At 38.3% G+C, this 26,016-nt stretch overlaps 1 protein-coding gene across 1 annotated transcript; it reads left to right on the plus strand.

Moving 5' to 3' along the window:
* The first annotated feature begins 4,947 nt into the window (after positions 1–4,947).
* LOC131994196 (uncharacterized) lies at positions 4,948–13,368 on the plus strand. Its single transcript, XM_059360698.1, has 2 exons — positions 4,948–5,699; positions 12,522–13,368. The coding sequence occupies exons 1-2, from the start codon at positions 5,661–5,663 to the stop codon at positions 13,083–13,085; spliced, it is 603 nt and encodes a 200-aa protein (XP_059216681.1). The 5' UTR covers positions 4,948–5,660; the 3' UTR covers positions 13,086–13,368.
* Positions 13,369–26,016: the final 12,648 nt, after the last annotated feature.

The following is a 26,016-nucleotide window of genomic DNA, read 5'->3' on the forward strand; positions in this document are numbered from 1 at the left end:
TTATAATGGTCTGAATCGGTCTATAGCCCGATACAGATTAGAAGGTTAGAAGACTTTTCAAACCATCAAGGGCCGTGCATTGGTATGTTGTATTTGAATTTATTGCGAAAAAGCCTCTATGATACAATTACCACATTAACCCCGCTCGACAACCTAACTATTAGCTGTACTTTTTATACCCAACACCGAAGGACGGGGGTATATTCATTTTGTCATTCCGATTGCAACACATCGAAATATCCATTTCCGACCCTATCTATATATATGAAATGATTTTGTGTTTGTTTGTATGTTTGTTTGTTCCGCATTGTGTAGGTTGGTCTGACAGGAAACATAGGCTACATAATTTTTTGATATCGGATGGGGGGCGAACCCTCCTCCTTACCCAAAAGCACTGCCCAAAAATAAAAGTGGACCGATCGGGACAATATGGGACTCAAATGAAAGGTATTCATATTAAAAACTAGCTGACCCGGGCCCGCTGCGCCTTCTTTTACTTTATATGAAACAAAAGTTTCATTGGAATATTTTTTTTCGACAATTAAAGATTTTTTAGTGAAATACCATGCCACGAAAATAGTATATTGCTTGACTAACATTTTAACAATATAAGTGCCTTTATCTGAATCCCATATGATCTTTATTGGTCTATGAATTTAAGTTTGGATGTAAGGTGTACTCCCAGATACATGGCCCTGAAAAAATATCAGCATCGTGCTTTTCTCTTAAATACCATTTATTTAAACCCCATATTGCCATTGGCTTAAGAGGAGTTTACAGGATGAGGCGTCCCCCAAACACATGGCCCCAAAATAGGTTATCAAATTCGTTTTCTAATCTCAAATACGTTTCATTTGAGCCACATATTGGGATGGCCGAAAAATGTTTTCCCTTTGGCGGTGTTTTGGGAAAGGGGTGATGCCCTAAATACATGGTCCTACATTTGGATATAAAATTCGTATTCTATTCCCAAATACCTTTATTTGAGCCCCATATTACGATGGTCACTCAAAAGTCAAAAGTCAGCAAATACTTACTATTTGGGTGGTGTTGTGGGGGTAGGGTGTCCCCATAGACACTTCTCCCAAATATTGATATCAGATTCGTGCTTTACTTCCAAAGACCTTTCATTTGAGCCCCATATGGCTATGGTCGTAATTTTGTCCCCTTTGGGCGATGTTTTTGGGGAGAGGTGGCCCCCCAAACACTTGGTCCCATATTTGGATATCAGATTCTAATTCTACACTCAAATACCTTTTAATTTGAGTCCCATATTGCCATGGTCAGTAAATAAGTCCGATTTAGGGGTGTTTTGGGGGTTGGGGTGGTCCCCCTAGCACTTGGTTCGACAAATGGATATCAGATACGTTTTCGTATCCTAAATACCTTTTAGTTGAGTCACATATTGTCGTGATTGGTCTAAATATATATTTGGTAGGTTTTAGGGTGGGGCGGCCCCCCTAGGTACCCTATTCGAAATTTGGATATCAAATTTTTATTTTTAGGGTAATATATGAGGGCACACAAATTTTCGCTTAAATCGCACCACCCATCTCCGAAATCTGGCGTTTCTGAAAATTAGGGTAAGGGGGAGGGTCCGCCCCCGTTCAAATATCAAAAAATTTAGTACCCTTTTTTCACCACGAGATCATTATGCACCATCTGTGAAAATTTCAATAAAATCGGTTCAGCCGTTTCTGAGTCCATAAGGAACACACAAACATACAAACAAACAAACACAAATTGATTTTTATACCCACCACCGACGGATGGGGGTATATTCATTTTGTCATTCCGTTTGCAACACATCGAAATATCCATTTCCGACCCTATAAAGTATATATATTCTTGATCAGCGTTAAAATCTAAGACGATCTAGACATGTCCGCCCGTCTGTCCGTCTGTCTGTTGAAATCACGCTACAGTCTTCAAATATAGAGATATTAAACTTTTGCACAGGTTCTTTTTTTATCCATAAGCAGGTTAAGTTCGAAGATGGGCTAAATCGGACTATATCTTGATATAGTCCCCATATAGACCGATCCGCCGATTTAGGGTCTTAGGCCAATAAAGGCCACAATTATTATCCGATTTTGCTGAAATTTGGGACAGTGAGTTGTGTTAGGCCCTTCGACATCCTCCGTCAATTTGGCCCAGATCGGTCCAGATTTGGATATAGTTGCCATATAGACCGATCCTCCGATTTAGGGTCATAGGACCATAAAAGCTACATTTATTACCCGATTTTGCTGAAATTTGGGAAAGTGAGTTGTCTTAGGCCCTTCGACGTCCTCCGTCAATACGGCTCAGATCGGTTCAGATTTGGATATAGCTGCCATATAGACCGATCCTCCGATTTAGGGTCATAGACCAATAAAAGCTACATTTATTATCCGATTTTGCTGAAATTTGGGACAGTGAGTTGTGTTAGGCCCTTCAACATCGTCCGTCAATATGGCTCAGATCGGTTCAGATTTGGATATAGCTGAAATATAGACCGATTCTCCAATTTAGGGTCTTAGGCCCATAAAAGCCACATTCATTATCCGATTTTGAGAAAATTTGGGACTGTGAGTTGTATTAGGCCCTTCAACATCCTCCGTCGATTTGGCTCAGATCGGTCGAAATTTGGATATAGCTGCCATATAGACCGATCTCTCGGTTTTAGGTTTTGGGCCCATAAAAAGCGCATTTAATGTCCGATGTTGCCGAAATTTGGGACAAAGAGTTAAGTTAAGCCCCTCCACATATTTCTGCAAGTTGGTCTAGATCGATCAAGATTTGCATATAGCTGCCATATAAACCGATCTCTCGATTTTAAGTCTTGGCCCCATAAAAGGCGCATTTTTCATCCGATTGCACTGAAATTTGACACACTGACTTATGTTATGCTTTTCGACACCCGTGTGGTATATAGTTCAGATCGGTTTATTTTTAGATATAACTACTAAAAAGACCAATATTTTGTTATATACAATTGAACAATAACTTTTACTTATAAGTATCTGGTCCAAATCGGAACATAGCTGCTATGGGGCATAAGGTGTGAATTTTGCAATGGATTTTGAGGAAAGGTGGTTCACATATATATCCGAGGTGGTGGGTATCCAAAGTTCGGCCCGGCCGAACTTAACGCCTTTTTATTTGTTATATATAAAATTAGGTCCAGGTAACTAGGGGGCCGCCCCAACCCCAAAACCCCCTAATAAAGGTTTTTGGACGATCATGACAATATGGGACTCAAATGAAAGGTATTCGGGAGTAGATTGCGAATATGGTTAGGAAGGAGAAATAGGCTTTATAGTTTGTTGATTTCGGAAGGGGGCGAACACTCCCCCTTTACCCAAAAACACCACCCAAAATCAAAAGAAGACCGATCGGGACAATATGAGTATCAAATGTTATTAAAATTTGGATCTAAGTACCCATCGGGCCGCCCAACCCTAAAATACCCCCAAAACAGACATATTGGGCTTAAATGAAAGGTATTCGGGAGTAGATTACGAATCTGGCATACAAAATCAGATCGAAGTATAGGGGGTCCCTCTTTCTTCGAAAAACGCCTTAACTGGGCATATGACTCATCATGACCACATGGAGCTCGGTTTTTTTGTTTGTTCCGTAGAATCAAAAACGGCTGAACCGATTTTCTTAAAATTTTAACAGATTGTCTAAGTTTGTCTGGAAGGAAACATAGACTATATAATTTTTAGAAATCGGATAGGGGCGGTCCCTCCCCCTTACCCCAACATCGACATCCAAAACCAAAAGTGGACCGATAGGCAAAATATGGGTATCAAATGAAAGGTATTGGAGACAAGATAGCGAATATCGTATTAAAATTTGGGTCCAAGTACCCAGCAGGCCACCCAAATCCAAAAACTTCTCAAATGAAAAGTATTCGACAGTAGATTACAAATATGGCATAAAAAATTAGATCCCAGTAATGGAAGGTCGCTCCACCCCCAAGTACTTCCAAATGGGCATTGGACAAAATTGAAGTTTTGTCCTTAACTATTTACATGAATTTGAACTATTTAAATGAAATTGAATTTCCTAACGTCTGTTATTGTGAATTATCTAAGAGATGTATTTAAATTTCCCTACCACATATGCTAAGTGGTAATAGAATAGGCACTTAGTTTGTAAGTACTAAAATATCTCCCTTTCGTATGTGAAGTTACACTTGCTTCACTTCTGGCACAACCACGAAAAGGTGAGCATCTCTTCTCTTCTCTACTTTTTTATTACTTTAAATAAAATTTATAACGTTGAAAGTTGAACTCATACGGCTATTGTTTTTTTGTTTTATCATTTTGGGCAACTGCTACAACGACGTTATTATTTCTCTCTATTGAGAAATAATAACTTCCAACAACAACAAACCCTACAGTCCACTCTTCTCCACTAGGAATCTTCAGAGTTATATTTGGTGGTTCCCATCTCTGCACACTGAAAGATCCCCCCACGTTTCTTCATGGTCCTTCGAGCCGTCCATTGGAAACAGGCACAAGTTATTCATTTTGCATTGCCCTTAATGGTAATTAGTCGTATAACAACTGCGGTAAGTGCGCATTCACTCCCTTTTGTGTTATCTGCTGACCGTCGCGAAACAGTCAGACACACCCACGTTGATCGTCGTAAAATAGAACCAAAAAAAATCGGTAAAAATTACTAAAAAAACCAAAAAAAGAAAAAAATTATTAATAAAATGCTCAGAAGATTTTTAAAATATTTGTTGTCAAGTTAAACATCAAAAAATATAATTAAGAAAAGAATCCACAAAAAATCGAAAAAAAAAAAAAAAGAAAATTATATATGTCTCCATTGGATATCTTTTACAAAGGTGTATTTTTTTTTTTTCTCGTTAGAAAACCAGAAATTTTAAAAATCACGAAATTCACAAAAAGTACCCTTTAAAAAGAAGGAATCCAACAAAAAGAAACCCCAAGTGCAATATGATATCGAAATTTGTGATGTCCGTCCGACAGTCGTGTTAAAATTTACCCAATGTCTGAAAACGGGAAAATCCATATATTTTTTGTTGTTTTGCAAAAAATTTCATATTCTTCGCCAAAAGCCTAAAATTTTTTTTGTCTCAGTGATTTACTGCTCCTAACGGTTTTTTCTTTACACTTTAAAGAAAACAGATAAAAAGAAGTAATTTAATCCGGTCTTATGTATAACAGTTTTCCTATTGGTTGGTTTTTTCGAGTTTAAGCTCTCCTCTTTTAGTTGATTTGTAACTCGTTCGTCGTTTATTTTTCTCTCATTGGAAGCCAGTTAATAGGACAAGAAAAAAAGAAAAAACCGCCCACGACATGGGAATAGAGAAAAGTACGACAATGCAAATTAAAGGAACGAGAATATTAAAATAGGAATAACGAGTAGTAACAAGACAAGGAAGACAAAAAGAAGTAAGAAAAAAGTGAACAGCAAAACAAAATAAAATAAAAAGAAAGAGATTAAAACTTTCTTTTCAATATTTAAACCCATTTGAAGATTTGAAGATACTTGGAAAAATTTTCTAAATATTTATTTTAGAAATTTGCCTAAATAAAATTTTGAAAAAAAAAAAAAAAAAAATTAAAAGCAATTACTTAATGAAAATTTGTGAATAGTGTGAAAATCTATTTTGAACAGAAAACAGTTTAGGCTGAATGCAACAAAATCAAAAATATGACATTTCCAACAACCAGGTAAATTGTTTACATTTATCGCCTTATTCCTTATTATTCATCTCATTTTATCGCCTTATTATGGCCTCTTTGCTAACAAATGTAGTTTATATAACATTAAAAATTTCACATTGAGACATCACATCATTAACGACATCACGCATTTCCTCCCTTATTGCACTTCCCTCATATTTATCATATTGCACTGCCTTCATACATAATCAGTTCATGTAGTACTGCCATCATATTGGAATATTCCAAGAAATCATATTACAGAAAGTTATGATCAAAACAAATCATGGAGAAAGAATAAATGTAAACAAAATCGAACAATTTGAACATCGCTTAGATACATTTACTGTTGTTATATGATCAGCTGAGATGAAACTCTACCATACACTCGAACGAAAATCTCAGTTCGATTGAACATATGCATGGCCGAATAAACAAATTCGAAGTGAAGTTTGCACAGATAGTAATAAAATATAATTTACAACGCACCTACGAATAAATATAGAAATGTACATGCTTTAATTAGACGTCTTTGATTTATAGACCTTGAATGCTTTAAAGTGGCAGATTTTTGCCTGAATAACGTATACATCGTTAAGTACACTATCCTTATTGGATTTTTGATTAGACTGAATGCAAATATTTATCACATTTAATTTATTCGGATTCACTTCCGCTAATTTGTAAAATTTTACTATTGAATCTGGATAATCTCATTTGTCCACGGTCCGGTCCGGCAGTCTTTACTTATATGAATTGAAATTCATTACTCAAACGTAACTTGGCCTCGAGTTTTTTGCTCTGCATCTCTACTCCGCCTTAAGTAATCATTTCCGACACATATCGTTCGGATTTGTAGTGGACTTCGTCGTTCTGAAATCTACGCACTTACGGCATAAGTTATTGGATATAGCTTCTTTATACTCATTGTGTTAAAAGAAAGTGCCCTGCTCTTTCTGCCAAGTTTATGTTTAGTTTTTTTTTTTTATCTTTCTTGATAAGAAGATTTTATACCTACATATAGATCGATCAGATTGTCGGAACTTGCGTTCTATTTTTCTTTACGTTTGGGACACTTCAAACTTGTACGCTTCGCCAATCTTCTGCTGGCAATTTTTTTTTTTTTTTTGTTGAAGAACGGGATTGTTGTGGTTCCTAGGCGTTTTATGTCTGTTGGAGACTGTGAGATTGTCTCGAATCATCGGTTTCTGTCTTTTCAATAGAGGCGGTTTTCATCACTATTCCTTAGGTACGCAAGATTTTCCGGACACCAAAAGATCTATTCGATTCTTCTTTTATTTTCCGTTGACGTTGCTTCGTATAGTCTTATAACGGAAATGAGCACAACAGAGGCGAGTTCCGACACTATGTCGAACGCAAACGCGTCTACAGATGCATCGGGATCGAAAGGAGCATTTAACAGAATTCAGGCTTCGCCCGATCAAGAGAAGTTTTTATTCAATTGTGACCATCTGGTCGCGTTTTGCACACAGTTCGAGCAAAGCGATATTGCGGATCAGACTGATTCGGTTTTAGAGGTGAAGCTGGAGGACTTGGAGAATCGTTGGAGACGATTGCAGGAGACCTATGAGGGTCTAATGTTGTCACCACGGGCCTCTAATACGAAGGATTTCCGGGAAAATGCAAAAATTAATTTTCATGCCAGTTCTGAGGCATATTATACCGCCAGGTCCCAGATTCTGGATATACTCAGAATATCCGGTGGGTATTCTCGTCAAAACACACGGCACAGTCTCGTTCCGGAATATATACCCCAAAACCAAAATGTGTCCCACAACTCGTCTCAAGATATTTCGAATATCTGCATTAAAGTGCCACCCTGTGACACAGAGGTGTTTAAGGGCGGATATGAGCAATGGCCCTCGTTTCGTGACATGTTCACGGCCGTATATGTGAACCATCCGAAATTGACCCCAGCTCAGAAACTTTATCATTTGAGGAACAAGACTAAAGGGGGGGCAGGCGCAATAGTTAAGAGATTCCCTCTCTGCGACGAAAATTTCAGTCTAGCGTGGAGCGCATTAAAATCCCGGTACGAGAACAAGCGTGTGCTGGTAGATAATCAGTTGAAAGTGCTGTTCAATATTCCTGTCGCAATGGTAGAGAACAGTGAATCTATCCAAAAGATTCAATCCACAACCAACGATTGCTTGTGTACCTTGAAGACACTCGGCGTGAATATTGAGAGTTGGGATCCATTGCTAATTTACCTAGTGTCTACCAAGTTGCCTGACGAGACTCTGGCACTTTGGGAACAATCCCTTAAATCCCACCGCGAGTTGCCAACTTGGAGCCAACTCGATGAGTTTTTGGTTAACCGATTTGAAGTGGTCGAAAGAATTCATAGTATAAAATCCACTAAACAAGGAAATACACCTCCTACCAAAAGTCCTGAGAAAATTCAGACATATCATTCACAGGATAAACTCGACCAGTCTCCGTGCCCCCTATGCGATTCGAAACACAGCATAAGATCCTGTCAGAAATTCCGGGAATTCACTGCTCAACAACGAGTTGATTTTGTTTATGCAAACAAAATATGTGGCAACTGCCTATCCTCAGCTCATCTCAAATCAAACTGTAGGAGTAAGAACAAGTGCATTATATGCCACAAGACTCACCATACCCTTCTTCACCTTAAAGGTAAACCACATAAAGATAGTGGCACGATAACTGAGAAATCAGAAACCGCCAGTGAAACTCGTCCTGCATCTAACGAGGTAAGGACAAATATCTCGTCTCAAGCTGAGGCTCCCGCTAGTTCACAACGCTCCTGCTCTGTCCAGGCTAATTTGGCTTCAAACAATGACATGATTCTTCTAAGGACTGCATTGATCCAGATTGCGCATCAAGGAGAGCATTTCACCATAAGGGCTTTGATCGATCCAGGTTCTCAACGAACGTTCGTTTCTGAAAAAATGCTAAACCGTTTACAAATTCCAACTTCAAAAGCCCATTTTCTGATAACGGGTATTGGCAATCAAGAGCAATCGTCCGAGAAAGAATGTCAACTGACCATTGTGTCAGAAAAGCATGGTATAGAGTTTGAAGTTTCTGCCATTGTCTTACCTAAAGTCACAAAGCGATTTCCTTCAGTTTCCTTTGAGATCTCTAATCCATCTGAGCTTGATGGGCTGGATTTAGCAGACCCTTACTTTAACAGATCATCTCAAATAGATCTCATTCTTGGAAACGACTCTGAACGTTTCATAAATCTAGAAGGTATTAAAAAGAACATTTGTGGCGAGACATCAGCCTACAATACCATATTCGGCTGGGTACTTAGTGGTCCAATGCGGACTGAAACGTATCACTCATTCTCTACCAACGTAATAGAATCGGAGGAGGTTGCGATCAGTCAACTCCTGAGAAGATTCTGGGAACAAGAACAAGTTCCAACCTCTCATCTCGGCTCTGAATCGGATTCATATTGTGAGGAACTATTCGAAAGAACTACCACAAGGTCCACGGACGGACGCTATATTGTTCGGCTTCCATTCAAAAAGGAATTTCCTGGGTCCATTCATCTTGGTTCGTCCCGATTTCTAGCTCTGGCTCAATTTAACCGTATGGGGAGAAATCTCTCTAAGGAACCCGATGTAGGATCTCAATACTGCTCTGTTTTGAATGAGTACATTTCCCTCGACCACGCGGAGGAAACTTCGTCACAGGAAATTTCCGAGAGTGGAAAGTTCTTTTCATTCTACTTACCCCACCACGCGGTAATTCGTCCCGAACATAGAACCACAAAATTAAGGGTGGTTTTTAATGCCTCTCGCAAGTCCAAGTCAGGCTATTCGCTCAATGATGTGCTACACACTGGACCGGCTCTTCAATCTGACTTGATCTCCGTTATTCTTAACTGGCGCAAATATCAGTATGTGTTTTGTGGAGACATACAGAAGATGTATCGTCAAGTCCTTATACATCCGCAAGACCGGCCTTATCAGCGAATACTCATCCGCCCGGGCATCAATGACCCCGTAAGAGATTTTCAATTGAAAACGGTGACATTCGGGATAAATTGTGCACCATTCCTGGCCATTCGCACTCTGCTCCAATTAGCCTCCGATACTGAAGACCAGTTTCCCAAAGTTGCGGATATTCTTAGAGGCGAGACATATGTGGATGATATATTATCCGGAGGATTTTCAATTGATGAGGCTATTGATGCTCAGAATGATCTGAAGACAGTTCTATCCAGTGCCGGTTTTCCTTTAAAGAAAATTGCCGCAAACGATTCCAGATTACTTTCTCAGGTGGCAAAGGAGGATTTGCTTGATTCTGAATTTCTTCAGTTTGACGAGTCCAGTTCTACTAAGACTCTTGGCGTTAAGTGGAACGCAATGAGCGATAAATTTTCTTATTCCCTTGGATCGATCTCTCCAGACCGGACCACTACAAAAAGGAAAGTACTTTCAGCTGTTGCACAATTATTTGATCCCGCGGGATGGGTAGCCCCAATTGTCATTAGGTCTAAAGTGTTGATGCAACAGCTTTGGCTGGAGGGGGTTAATTGGGATGAAACTCTCAGCACCGAATCTCAGAATAAATGGGATGCTCTTGTCTCTGATCTGAGCCACATCGACTCCATTTCAATCCCAAGATGGCTACAATATAACCCTACTGACATGGTGGAAATCCACGGATTTTGTGATGCTTCACAATCTGCTTTCTGTGCTTGTGTGTACGTGCGGTGCACAGCTTCAAATTCTGTGGTTTGTACGAATCTATTGCTTGCAAAGAGCAGAGTTGCCCCCCTCAAGACTGTAAGTTTACCACGCTTAGAGTTAAATGGAGCGTATCTTTTGGCAGAACTTGTTAATTACGTCGTATCGACTTTTGACTTTCGAATAGGTGGTATTACCTTATGGACGGATTCCACTATAGTGCTAGGCTGGCTAATGAAACCACCATGGACATGGGAGACCTATATAGCGAATCGGACGTCCAAGATACACGATCTTATACCTGGTGGAACTTGGCGACATGTTCCTACCCATGATAATCCTGCAGACCTGGGAACTAGGGGATGCAGGCCCCGCGATCTGACTGATAATACGTTATGGTTCAATGGACCCACTTGGTTAAAGGAGGCACCGTCAGAATGGCCAAACAGGAGCCCATTGATCATCCCTGAGATAGGAAAACGTCCTAATGTTCGGGTCATGCATGAGGTCGTTGAGGACTCGGATATTTTGATTCAATTTTCTTCTTATTCTCGGGCATTGAGAGTTATTTCCCACATGTTTCGTTTTTACAATAACTGCCTAAGTAGATTCAGGGGTAAACCCAGGAACACATCTCCAGTCCTCATCCATTCCGAAGCTTTATTTACGAAAAATCGATTGATAATGTTGGCTCAGCTCAGGTGGTATGCCGAGGAATATAGACAGGTCAGTAAGTCTGAGGAGTTGTCTAAGAAAAGCTCCTTGAAATGCTTGAACCCTTTCATGGATCAGAACAATGTGTTACGTGTGAACGGTCGACTCGCCTCTTGTTCCCTGCCGTACAATGAAAAATTCCCTATCATTCTTCCTGGGAAATCACGTTTTTGTCAATTATATCTACTCTATTTGCACTCTATTCTTGTCCACGGCGAATGTATATTGATGTGTCGAATGGTGCAAACAGAATTCTACATCTCACGTCTCAAACCTAGGGTTAAAAGTATAATTCGCAAATGCAAGACGTGCATTATTTTCAGGAAAAAACCCTGTGTTCAAATTATGGCTCCACTGCCTCCGGAGAGATGCGCATTAACTCCTCCCTTTCATGTCACTGGCATAGATTTTGCCGGGCCTTTTGAGCTTAAAAGTTCAACTCTACGGCGGTCTCCTCTCTTAAAGGGCTATGTCAGCATATTTGTATGTTTCGCCACAAAGGCCATACATTTAGAACCTTGCTCAGAGCTTTCCTCGCTGGCCTTTGAGGCGGCCTTTTTCAGATTTTTGGGGAGGCGAGGACTACCTCGCAAGGTAGTATCTGACAATGGAAGGAACTTCATTGGTGCAAGTCGGAGGATGCTCAGGGAATTCAGGAGCTTTATTCAAGTCACAGCTGTAGATATCTCGGAGAAATATTCGACACAGGGGTTTGAATGGCAATTTATACCCCCCCATGCTCCACATATGGGGGGACTCTGGGAATCGGCAGTTAAGAGCTTCAAACACCATTTTAGGAGGATAGCAGGGGCCCACTTGTTCACATTCGAACAATTTGCTACAGTTCTGGCTCGTATTGAGGGAGTTTTGAATTCACGCCCTATCTCCGCTGTGTCAGAAGATCCGAATGATCTCACAGCCTTGACTCCAGGCCATTTTTTGAAGGGGTCTCCCATAATGTCGTTTCCGGAACCGATTGCACAAGACATCTCTGTAATAAATAGGTGGCTTAAGCTAAAAGCTATTCATCACCAATTCTCTATACGTTGGAAGGAAGATTATCTAAAAGCGCTGCAGAAACGATATAAGTGGAGAACCAAGTCTCCGAATATAAAGATCGGCGAGCTTGTAGTCGTGATGGACGACTTGTTGCCCCCAAGTGACTGGCGCTTGGGACGTATTGTGAAGACATATTCTGGGTCTGATGACAATATCCGCATCGCGGATATTCGGGTATCTTCTGGGACGATAACCCGCCCCATCGTGAAGCTATGTCACTTGCCAATTTTAGATTAGCCTTTGACCGTTTTTTTTTTTTTTGCAATATTCTATCGCTTCATCCGATTCATTTAACATATCCAATAACATGTCATTTCAGACTCCCCACTCTAATAAAATTAGGCATTAACCTACTTTCTTATTTCAGATCATCAAAAGAAAGTTCAAAATGCGCGTACGTGATATATACACCTGCATGTTGTGCAAGATGCGTCACTCCTTACGGTACTGCCCTAAATTTGTAATGATGAGTGTGTCAGACAGAAGGATCGTTATCCGCAAATTTAAATACTGCATCAATTGTCTTGCGAGGAGCCACACGATAGAAAAATGCCATTCCGAGGAAACGTGCCGCAAGTGCAGGTATCAACATCATACTATGCTGCATCCGAAGCCTACTCGAGAGCCTAAATCCGAGAGGAGCACAGAAGTCAGCATAAATCTCCGTTCTAGACTGGGTCAGCAGTCACAAAAAGTCAATAAAACGTCGCCTCAAGGTCAACAACGATCTACAACCTTAAGAAAGACCAAACAACAACACAGCAAGGTACAAAAGACGGCCAAACGATACCCCAAGACAAGAAAAAATAATTTACCCAATATTATGCAACCAGATCCGATGCTTCTTTCTGAGGCCATAAAGTCTTTGGCGTCCGTGCTTTGTGCATCTTCTGTTGCACAAGTGCAAGGCCGGCGCCATGGACAAAATTGAAGTTTTGTCCTTAACTATTTACATGAATTTGAACTATTTAAATGAAATTGAATTTCCTAACGTCTGTTATTGTGAATTATCTAAGAGATGTATTTAAATTTCCCTACCACATATGCTAAGTGGTAATAGAATAGGCACTTAGTTTGTAAGTACTAAAATATCTCCCTTTCGTATGTGAAGTTACACTTGCTTCACTTCTGGCACAACCACGAAAAGGTGAGCATCTCTTCTCTTCTCTACTTTTTTATTACTTTAAATAAAATTTATAACGTTGAAAGTTGAACTCATACGGCTATTGTTTTTTTGTTTTATCATTTTGGGCAACTGCTACAACGACGTTATTATTTCTCTCTATTGAGAAATAATAACTTCCAACAACAACAAACCCTACAGTCCACTCTTCTCCACTAGGAATCTTCAGAGTTATATTTGGTGGTTCCCATCTCTGCACACTGAAAGATCCCCCCACGTTTCTTCAGGCATATTAGCCCACAATGTCTATATGGAACTCAATTGAAATGTATTTGGGAGTAGATTACGAATATGACATTACAATTTGAGATAAAGTCTGGTTGGCGCTTTTCTTTCCAAAAATAAGTCAAATGGGTTGATTGACCCATTATGACAATATGGTATTTGAATGAAAGGTATTTGAGAGTAGAAAATGAATTTGATATCCAAATTTGGAACCAAGGTACGCCCTAAAGCGCCCCCTAAACTGAAGTTAATTTCCGATTTTGATATCTATTTTCAGGACAAAGTGCCGGTGGCCGCCCCAGCCCCAAAACACCTTCCAAACATTTCATATTTACTGACCATGGCAATATGGGGCTCATATTTAATGGATTTGGGAGTGCACCACGAATTTGATATCCATATTTGAGTCCGAATGTCTGAGTGCCATCCCTCCCCTAAAAAGCGCTCCATTACCCTAATTTTCAAAACCACCAGATCTCGGAGATTGGTAATGCAATTCGTTCGAAATTTTTTTTGCACTCTCAAAGTCTTAGCGAAACATGGTTTCTATTGTTGGGGTCGGGTGCCTCGGGGGCCATCCAAAACCCGCCAAATGGGTACATAGACCAATCACGACAATATAGAGCTCAAACGAAAGGTGCTTGAGGAAAAAACGAATTTGATATCCAATTTAAGAGCCATACGTTTGAAGAACTGCCCCACCCAACACTAAATGATATTAGAGAGTTAAAGAAAGGCGCAGCGGAGCGGGCCCGGTTCGGCTAGTAAAGTATACATGTTCTTGATCATCGTAAAAATGTAAGACGATCTAGCCATGTCCGTCCGTCTGTCCGCTCGTCTATCTGTTGAAATCACGCTACCATCTTTAAAAATAGAGATATTGAGCTGGAACTTTGCACAGATTCTTTTTTTGTCCATAAGCTTAAGCTTAAGTTCGAAGATGGGCTATATCGGACAATATCTTGATATAGCTCCTATATAGACCGATCCTCCTATTTAGGGTCTTAGACCCATAAAAGCCATACGTATTATACGATTTTTGCTGAAATTTGGTACTGTAAGTTCTGTTAGGCCAGTCGATATCCTTCTAGATTTTGACCCAGATCGGTCCAAACTTTTATATAGCTGCCATATAGACCTAGCTCTCGATTAAGGTTTTGGACCCTTATTCTTATACTTATACTTATTCTTATTCTTATTCTTATTCTTATTCTTATTCTTATTCTTATTCTTATTCTTATTCTTATTCTTATTCTTATTCTTATTCTTATTCTTATTCTTATTCTTATTCTTATTCTTATTCTTATTCTTATTCTTATTCTTATTCTTATTCTTATTCTTATTCTTATTCTTATTCTTATTCTTATTCTTATTCTTATTCTTATTCTTATTCTTATTCTTATTCTTATTCTTATTCTTATTCTTATTCTTATTCTTATTCTTATTCTTATTCTTATTCTTATTCTTATTCTTATTCTTATTCTTATTCTTATTCTTATTCTTATTCTTATTCTTATTCTTATTCTTATTCTTATTCTTATTCTTATTCTTATTCTTATTCTTATTCTTATTCTTATTCTTATTCTTATTCTTATTCTTATTCTTATTCTTATTCTTATTCTTATTCTTATTCTTATTCTTATTCTTATTCTTATTCTTATTCTTATTCTTATTCTTATTCTTATTCTTATTCTTATTCTTATTCTTATTCTTATTCTTATTCTTATTCTTATTCTTATTCTTATTCTTATTCTTATTCTTATTCTTATTCTTATTCTTATTCTTATTCTTATTCTTATTCTTATTCTTATTCTTATTCTTATTCTTATTCTTATTCTTATTCTTATTCTTATTCTTATTCTTATTCTTATTCTTATTCTTATTCTTATTCTTATTCTTATTCTTATTCTTATTCTTATTCTTATTCTTATTCTTATTCTTATTCTTATTCTTATTCTTATTCTTATTCTTATTCTTATTCTTATTCTTATTCTTATTCTTATTCTTATTCTTATTCTTATTCTTATTCTTATTCTTATTCTTATTCTTATTCTTATTCTTATTCTTATTCTTATTCTTATTCTTATTCTTATTCTTATTCTTATTCTTATTCTTATTCTTATTCTTATTCTTATTCTTATTCTTATTCTTATTCTTATTCTTATTCTTATTCTTATTCTTATTCTTATTCTTATTCTTATTCTTATTCTTATTCTTATTCTTATTCTTATTCTTATTCTTATTCTTATTCTTATTCTTATTCTTATTCTTATTCTTATTCTTATTCTTATTCTTATTCTTATTCTTATTCTTATTCTTATTCTTATTCTTATTCTTATTCTTATTCTTATTCTTATTCTTATTCTTATTCTTATTCTTATTCTTATTCTTATTCTTATTCTTATTCTTATTCTTATTCTTATTCTTATTCTTATTCTTATTCTTATTCTTATTCTTATTCTTATTCTTATTCTTATTCTTATTCTTATTCTTATTCTTATTCTTATTCTTATTCTTATTCTTATTCTTATTCTTATTCTTATTCTTATTCTTATTCTTATTCTTATTCTTATTCTTATTCTTATTCTTATTCTTATTCTTATTCTTATTCTTATTCTTATTCTTATTCTTATTCTTATTCTTATTCTTATTCTTATTCTTATTCTTATTCTTATTCTTATTCTTATTCTTATTCTTATTCTTATTCTTATTCTTATTCTTATTCTTATTCTTATTCTTATTCTTATTCTTATTCTTATTCTTATTCTTATTCTTATTCTTATTCTTATTCTTATTCTTATTCTTATTCTTATTCTTATTCTTATTCTTATTCTTATTCTTATTCTTATTCTTATTCTTATTCTTATTCTTATTCTTATTCTTATTCTTATTCTTATTCTTATTCTTATTCTTATTCTTATTCTTATTCTTATTCTTATTCTTATTCTTATTCTTATTCTTATTCTTATTCTTATTCTTATTCTTATTCTTATTCTTATTCTTATTCTTATTCTTATTCTTATTCTTATTCTTATTCTTATTCTTATTCTTATTCTTATTCTTATTCTTATTCTTATTCTTATTCTTATTCTTATTCTTATTCTTATTCTTATTCTTATTCTTATTCTTATTCTTATTCTTATTCTTATTCTTATTCTTATTCTTATTCTTATTCTTATTCTTATTCTTATTCTTATTTTTATTCTTATTCTTATTCTTATTCTTATTCTAATTCTTATTATACCCACCACGCTAGGATAGGGGGTATATTCATTTAGTCATTCCGAAAGATACGTCTTTTTGATGCAGGCTGGCTAAGTTCTTGAACGGGCCAAATCGGACCATATTTGGATATAGCTGCTATATTGACCGTTTTCCAATAAAGGGTTTAATACCCATTTTTCTGAAATATGAAACTGTTGTCGGGAAGTCTTAAGCCAAATATGGTTCAGGTCGGACTATATTTAGATGTAGCTACCATATAGACCGCTATCCCGGCCCGGTCGAACTTAATGCCTTTTAACTTGTTCTTCATCTACTTCACTTCAGTTCACTTCATTTTTTTTCTATTAAATTGTTTGTGGCATATCTCTGAAGTGGTGCAACTGAAAGAGACACTCACCGTTTGCCTTGTGATGTCAAATGTTTCCGAGGCAATTCATTATCATTTTGTTGAATGCATTGAACAAAAGCTTTTAGCAAGAAGCTTTCATGGAGAAATGAACTTGTATTTGCACATATAGTTTTTGAGTCATGAAATCATTCAGTTATACTGGAAATATTAAAAATTGCTATGACAAAATACCAAAAATGTGTAAGTGTAGCATCTAATTTTGGAACCTTTATATTGGAATGGTAGGCAAACAAAGGTTAATCAAACACGTAACACGGTAGTCGTTCGATTTATTACAAACTCTGGAAGACCACCATAGTGCAGAGTTTAGCATGTCTGCCTATGATGCTTAAGCCTGGGTTCGAATACTGGCAAGATCATCAGAAAAAATTTTCACCGGTTTTGATCCCCTCCTAAAGCTGGAGACCTTTGTGAGGTACGACTCAAGCATAGAGAGGATGTCGCTTATCATAAAACATTGATATATTAGAAGTTTGTCCCTGTTCCTTAATGGAATGTACTACTACTACTAATTTTGCCCATGAACACTAAGGAACAGAGGCAAACTTCTCACATATCAATGAGTGCAGTCAGATTCAAGTTTAAGCTCAGTGATATGGGACCTTCGTTGTACAGGCGAGTCCGAACGGCGTGCCACAGTGCGACACCTCTTTGGAGAGAAGTTTTACATGGCATAGTACCTCACAAATGTTGCCAGATTCATCGGCAACCGTGACTAAGTTCCTTAGATAAAGCTGCTTTATAGATCGATCTATCCGTTTAAGGTCCAGATATTGAAAAGTTTTATTTATTATCTTTAAATGGCAATTTTTTATGCTCCTAAAAACAATGAAATATTTGTGCGCGCTTGTGTATTGATGTCCCAACAAAGGCTTTGCCCTAAGGACAGAAATTGTGTAACACTATAACCTTAACAGACATAACATAGGGTATTGATGGAAAATTCATGGGAAATATAGTTTTATAGTATTGAAGTTTTGCCCTTTATAACATCGACTGTTGCAGTGTTCTTTCAACTGCATTACTTTGTTTTGCAGTGAGTTGAAAATTTTTTAACTTTTTAGTTGTAGTGATTTGTAGTTGAAATAAAAACCGATGAGGCATAAACTTTTGTATGCAAATATATAAAAACAAATCACAGCAGTCAAACCTTGAATATGCATTAGGGCATGTTGACAACTAGCTTTACTTTTCATTTGATTTGACAGATTCAGAATTGGAGAAAAGAACAATTGCCGAAAGTTCTTTGGAAACTAGAACAAAGTATAGAAATGAACTCATTGGCATGGAAGTGGCAACGAATATTTAGTTTTTAATTGAAAATTAAATAAAATAAAATAAAATAAACATGTAAAAGCGTACTAAGTTCGGCCGGGCCGAATCATGGGAACCCACTACCATGGATTCTATTAAAAATGTATACAAAATAAATTTAGTTGAAGGGCATAATTGAATTACACGCCAAACTTCTGTCAAACCAGCAAAAATTAAAGCTTCTAGGATCCGAAAAAGGATGATCGAGAGATCGGTTTACATGGGAGCTATATGTGCTTAAACCGGATTTGGACCGTATTAGGCACAGTTTTAAAAAGTTGGAACAGCAATTTTTATGCTCCTAAAAACAATGAAATATTTGTGCGCGCTTGTGTATTGATGTCCCAACAAAGGCTTTGCCCTAAGGACAGAAATTGTGTAACACTATAACCTTAACAGACATAACATAGGGTATTGATGGAAAATTCATGGGAAATATAGTTTTATAGTATTGAAGTTTTGCCCTTTATAACATCGACTGTTGCAGTGTTCTTTCAACTGCATTACTTTGTTTTGCAGTGAGTTGAAAATTTTTTAACTTTTTAGTTGTAGTGATTTCTAGTTGAAATAAAAACCGATGAGGCATAAACTTTTGTATGCAAATATATAAAAACAAATCACAGCAGTCAAACCTTGAATATGCATTAGGGCGTGTTGACAACTAGCTTTACTTTTCATTTGATTTGACAGATTCAGAATTGGAGAAAAGAACAATTGCCGAAAGTTCTTTGGAAACTAGAACAAAGTATAGAAATGAACTCATTGGCATGGAAGTGGCAACGAATATTTAGTTTTTAATTGAAAATTAAATAAAATAAAATAAAATAAACATGTAAAAGCGTACTAAGTTCGGCCGGGCCGAATCATGGGAACCCACTACCATGGATTCTATTAAAAATGTATACAAAATAAATTTAGTTGAAGGGCATAATTGAATTACACGCCAAACTTCTGTCAAACCAGCAAAAATTAAAGCTTCTAGGATCCGAAAAAGGATGATCGAGAGATCGGTTTACATGGGAGCTATATGTGCTTAAACCGGATTTGGACCGTATTAGGCACAGTTTTAAAAAGTTGGAACAGCAATTTTTATGCTCCTAAAAACAATGAAATATTTGTGCGCGCTTGTGTATTGATGTCCCAACAAAGGCTTTGCCCTAAGGACAGAAATTGTCTAACACTATAACCTTAACAGACATAACATAGGGTATTGATGGAAAGTTCATGGGAAATATAGTTATTTAGTATTGAATTTTTGCCCTTTATAACATCGACTGTTGCAGTGTTCTTTCAACTGCATTACTTTGTTTTGCAGTGAGTTGAAAATTTTTTAACTTTTTAGTTGTAGTGATTTCTAGTTGAAATAAAATCCGATGAGGCATAAACTTTTGTATGCAAATATATGAAAACAAATCACAGCAGTCAAACCTTGAATATGCATTAGGGCGTGTTGACAACTAGCTTTACTTTTCATTTGATTTGACAGATTCAGAATTGGAGAAAAGAACAATTACCGAAAGTTCTTTGGAAACTAGAACAAAGTATAGAAATGAACTCTTTGGCATGGAACACGGATGATCGAGAGATCGGTTTACATGGGAGCTATATGTGCTTAAAGACGGATTTGGACCGTATTAGGCACAGTTTTAAAAAGTTGGAACAGAACTCCGCATACAAAATTTCAGCTAAATCGGACAAAAATTTCGGTTTGTATCGAAAGTCCATCACATTTCGAAATTTCATTTTGATTAATTAAAAATGGCTGTATATTAAACAAGTAAGAAGACAATAAGTTCGGCCGGGCCGAACTTTGGATAACCACCACCTCGGGTATATATGTAAACCACCTTTCGTCAAAATCCGGTGAAAAATTCATAAGGCAGCCCCATAGCTGCTATATCGAAAAATGGTTTAATTTTAACCAAATACCAATAAGTACAAGTCATTGTTCAACTGTGTACAACAAAATTTTGATCTATTTAGCAGCTATATCTAAAAACAAACCGATCTGAACCATATACAAGACGAATGTCGAAAAGCCTAATATAAGTTATTGTGTCAAACTTCAGTGAAATTGGATTATAAGTGCGCCTTTATGGGGCCAAGATTTCGGTCTATATGGCAGCTATATCCAAATCTGGACAAATTTTGGCCAAGTTGCTGAAAGATGTCGAAGAGCCTGACAAAACTCACTGTCCCAAATTTCGGCGACATCGGAGAATAAATGCGCCTCTTATTGGCCAAAAATTTTAAATCGAGAGATCGGTATATATGGCAGCTATATGCAAATCTTGATCGATCTAGGCCGAATTGCAGAAATATGTCGAGGGGCTTAACGTAACTAACTGTCCCGAATTTTGGCGACATCAGACAATAAATGTGCTTTTTATGGGCCAAAATCCTTTAATCGAGAGATCGGTCTATATGGAAGCTAAATCCAAATCTGGACCGATTTGGACCAAGTTGCAGATAAATGTCGAAGAGCCTAACACAACTCACTGTCCCAAATTTCTGCGAAATCGGACAATAAATGCGCCTTTTATGGCCCTAAAATTTTAAATCGAGAGATCGTACCGAAATCTGGACCGATCTGAGCCACATTGATGAAGGATGTCGAGGGGCTTGACACAACTCACTGTCCCAAATTTCAGCAAAATCGGATAATAAATGTAGTTTTTATGGGCCTAGGACCCTAAATCAGCGGATCGGTCTATATGGCAGCTATATCCAAGTCTGGACCGACCTGGGCCAAATTAATGAAGGATGTCGAGGGGCTTGACACAACTTACTGTCCCAAATTTCAACAAAATCGAATAATAATAAATGTGGCTTTTATGGGCCTAAGACCCCAAATCGGCGGATCGGTCTATATGGGGGCTATATCAAGATATAGTCCGATATAGCCCATCTTCGAACTTAGCCTGCTTATGACCAAAAAATTAACCTGTGCAAAGTTTCAACTCAATATCTCTATTTTCAAAGACTGCAGCGTGTTTTCAACAGACAGACGGGCGGACGGACATGGCTAGATCGTCTTAGATTTTTACGCTGATCAAGAATATACATATACTTTACTAGATGACCCGCGCCCGCTCCGCTGCGCCTTCTTTTACTTTATATGGAACAAAAGTTTCCTTGGAATATTTTTTTTCGACAATTAAAGATCTTTTAGTGAAATACCATGCTAACTTGACTAACAGTTTAACAATATAAGTGCCTTTATCTGAATCCCATATGATCTTCATTGGTCTACGAATTTAGGTTTGGATGTAAGGTGTACTCCATTCTTAAAATACTTCATTTCTGCCCGATATTCTCATGATGTTTTCGGGGGAGAGGTGGTCCCACAGATACTTGGCCCTGAAATAATATCAGCATCGTGCTCTTCTTTCAAAAACCATTTATCTAAACCCCATATTGCCATTAGTTTAGGGTGGTGTTTTCGGGGGAGAGGTGGTCCCACAGATACTTGGCCCTGAAATAATATCAGCATCGTGCTCTTCTTTCAAAAACCATTTATCTAAACCCCATATTGCCATTAGTTTAGGGGAGTTCACACGATGAGGCGTCCCCCAAACACATGGCCCCAAAATAGGTTATCAAATAGGTTTTCGTTTTCTAATCTTAAATACTACATATTGGCATGGGTCGCAAAATTTTTAACTTTTGCGGGGTGTTTTGGGGAAGGGGTGATTCCCTTAATACATGATCCTAAATTTGGATATCAAATTCGTATTCTACTCCCAAATACCTTTATTTGAGTACCATTTTGCGATGGTCACTAAAAAATTGCTGCTTGTGGGGTATTTTGGGAAAGGGGTAGACCCCCAGAAAATTGGTCCCGAAAGTGGGTATCAATTCTTGCTCTACCCCTCAATGCCTTTCATTTAAGCTCCACATCGACATAGTCGGTTGTTTGATTGATGCTTGATTTAGAGGTGTTTTGGGGATCGGGGTGGTCTACTCCCAAATACCATTAATTTGAGTCCCATATTTCCATAGTCGGGAAACGTGACCGGCTTGGGGGGTGTTTTGGGGGATGGGCGGCCACTCAGTGAGTTGGCCTTGGAAATATATATATCGGATTCGTGTTCCATTCTAAAAAACCTCGTATTTGACCCTCATATTGCAAAAGTCAGCAAATACTTACTATTTGGGTGGTGTTGTGGGGGTGGGGTGGCCCCATAGACACTTTTCCCAAATATTGATATCAGATTCGTGCTTTACTCCCAAAGACCTTTCATTTGAGTCCCATATGGCTATGGTCGTAAATTTGTCCCCTGTGGGGAATGTTTTTGGGGAGAGGCGGCCCACCAAACACTTGGTTCCATATTTGGATATCAGATTCTAATTCTACACTCAAATACCTTTTATTTAAGCCCCATATTCCCATGGTTAGTAAATAAGTCCTGTTTGGGGGGTGTTTTGGGGAAGGGGTCCACCCCCAGAAACGTGGTCCCATATTTGGATATCAGATTCGTATTCTACTCGCAACTACCTTTCATTTGAGTCCCATATTGCCATGGTTGGTAAATATGTCCGATTTGGGGGTGTGTTGGGGGTTAGGGTGGTCCCCCTAGCACTTGGTTCGACAAATGGATATCAGATACGTTTTCTCGTCCTAAATTATTTTCATTTGAGTCCCATATTGTCGTGATTGGTCTAAATATATATTTGGTAGGTTTTAGGGTGGGGCGGCCCCCCTAGGTACCCCATCCGAAATTTGGCCACCAAATTTTTATTTTTAGGGTACTACATGAGAGCACACAAAATTTCGCTTAAATCGCACCACCCATCTCCGAGATCTGGCGTTTCTGAAAATTAGGGTAAGGGAGAAGGTCCGCACGTGCGTACCACGTACGTACGTATCGTGCGGTCCCTGGTTACAATCGGGACATACATCTTGCATGTCGGCATCAATCCTTGCTATGTAGGAGTTGAGGTGGCTGCATCTGCCGGAACGTAACTGGTTAGCCGGGGGAGGTCGATTTCTTCAGGTGCAATGGGAGGCGGTCGTTCTCCAAGGACTACATTCACCCGGTAGCCATTTACCGCATCTGCTACCGTGATGATGATTTGGATGGTCTCTGCGGTAACAGCCCAAAAGGTATTGCTTGGACAACATGTATTGGGTTGCCCAAAAAGTAATTGCGGATTTTTTAAAAGAAAGTAAATGCATTTTTAATAAAACTTAGAATGAACTTTAATCAAATATACTTATTTTACACTTTTTTCTAAAGCAAGCTAAAAGTAACAGCTGATAACTCACAGAAGAAAGAATGCAATTACGGAGTCACAAGCTGTGAAAAAAATTTGTCAACGCCGACTATATGAAAAATCCGCAATTACTTTTTGGGCAACCCAATAGTTATGTCTTCGCACTGGTAGGATCTTTGTCTCCTAATGGAGGTAGTCCACATGGGAACTGAGGAGACAGCCCGTCGCAGTTCGGAGGGCGGCATTCTGACAGAACTGATTATTATTCCACTGCGTGTCACAAAGTTGACGAGACCACACTGGCGCTGCATAACTTACCTCAGACCGGCCAATTGCTTTGTATGTGGTCAACAAGGTTTCTTTGTCTGCACCCCAAGTGCTGCCAGCAAGTGACTTGAGGACCTTGTTTCTACTTCTAAGAGCTGTCAAATGTGACGCCAAGTATTTTGGGACACTTGATGGTCGGAATCATTTCTCCATCGACCATCACAGTCAGCTCAATATTCACCTCAAGCGTATTTGCAGTGAACAATGTGGCTGAAGATTTGGTGGCGGATATCTTCAGATTTCTTGCAGCGAAATATGTGGCAAGTTCGTTGAGGTAGACGTTCAACCTATCCCAGATGTCATAAATGGGTGGGGGGCCTGATGCCATGAACATACAATCGTCTGCATATGACACGATCTCTATGCCGTCTGGTGGGGGTGGAATGGAGGATACGTAGATGTTAAACAGTGCCGGAGATATCACACCACCTTGGCGAACTCCCTGTTTCACTCTACTGTGCTTCGACTTCTTATCCCCAAATTCCATAAATGACTGGCGACCACACAGATAAGTTGCGACCCATCGTTTCAGGCCTGGATGGAGGGACGTGTTGGTGATGTCCTCAAATAATTTGGCATGGCTGACCGTTCGAATGCCTTCGATAGCTCCAGTGCCACGAGGACCGTCCTATCACATGGTCTGGGCTGATTGAAGCCACGGCAAATGTGTGCGGTGATGGCATCCAAAGCTGTTGTTGTACTACGCAGTCTTCGAAATCCATGTTGATGCTCGGCGAATGGAAATTCTCCTACGAGGCTCGGGAGGAGTAATGCCTCAAACGTCTTTGCCACTGGCGAGCGAAAGGTGATCGGTCTGTACGACTCCCCCAAACTCGGGTCTTTTCCAGGCTTCAGTAGCGGGATCACTTTGCACATTTTCCGGACATCGGACACTATAAGAGTGTTCAAAGACAGGTTGAGGACAGTGGTAAGGTACTCAACTCAAGGTGAATCCAAATTCTTCAACATCAATGTAGAGATTCCGTCGGATGATGATTTGGCGCCACGGATGACATACGTAACTTCGCCCATGGCAAATTGTGATGGCTGTTCATCGGTTCGGAGACCACGAATACGGCGAATGACTCCCCTCCTTGCCCTGTCTCTCTCGGGATGCACAATAAATTAACGGTTGAACAACCTGGCGCATCTCTTCGGATCAGTCACGGTTATTTCGCCAAAAGTGACTGAGGTCCTGTCATCCCGTCTACCGCGGTTCGAAAGAGACAGTGACTTAACAGTAGACCACAGTTTGCCTACACCGGTGCCGAAGTTACATTGCTCCAAGTGTTCCAGCCACAATTCCGCTTATGTTCGTTGACTACCCTGTTTATTTCCAGAATCAGCTCGCTAATTCTGGGATAAGCGGGGTCCATACCAAGAATCTCATCACGCTCGTCTGCGAGTACCACTGCTTGCGCCGGGAAATTGGGCCGGACTTGGGGTATTCGACTGGCAGGTATAAAGCGAGCGGCTGCTGCGTTAATGATGTAACGGAATTTCCTCTCGGCCACTAGCACATCAGAGGGGGGTGGCAGTTCACTGAAGCGGCGATTCGTATACTCTCTGAAGCCAGCCCAATCGGCCTTCTTATGATTGATAAACGTCCGGCGCTCAGAAGTTATAAAGTCGGAGGCATCCTCATTCACTTTTCAATCTGCTCTGCCAAAGCTATGCCACGCTGGTCGCTACATAGGGGAGAATGCCATGAAGTAAACCTATCTGGGGTCTTGACTTCTTGAGCGCCTAGAATGCGCAATTCCTATCCGATTTCGCTGAAATTTTGCACGACGCGTTTTGTTATGACTTCCAACAACTGTGTTAAGAATAGTTCAAATCGGTCCATAACCTGATGTATTGGGTTGCCCAAAAATAATTGCGGATTTTTTAAAAGAAAGTAAATGCATTTTTAATAAAACTTAGAATGAATTGTAATCAAATATATAATTGCCATTTTGTTCG

Source organism: Stomoxys calcitrans, chromosome 1, assembly GCF_963082655.1.
Source record: "Stomoxys calcitrans chromosome 1, idStoCalc2.1, whole genome shotgun sequence".
Lineage (NCBI taxonomy): Eukaryota > Metazoa > Arthropoda > Insecta > Diptera > Muscidae > Stomoxys > Stomoxys calcitrans.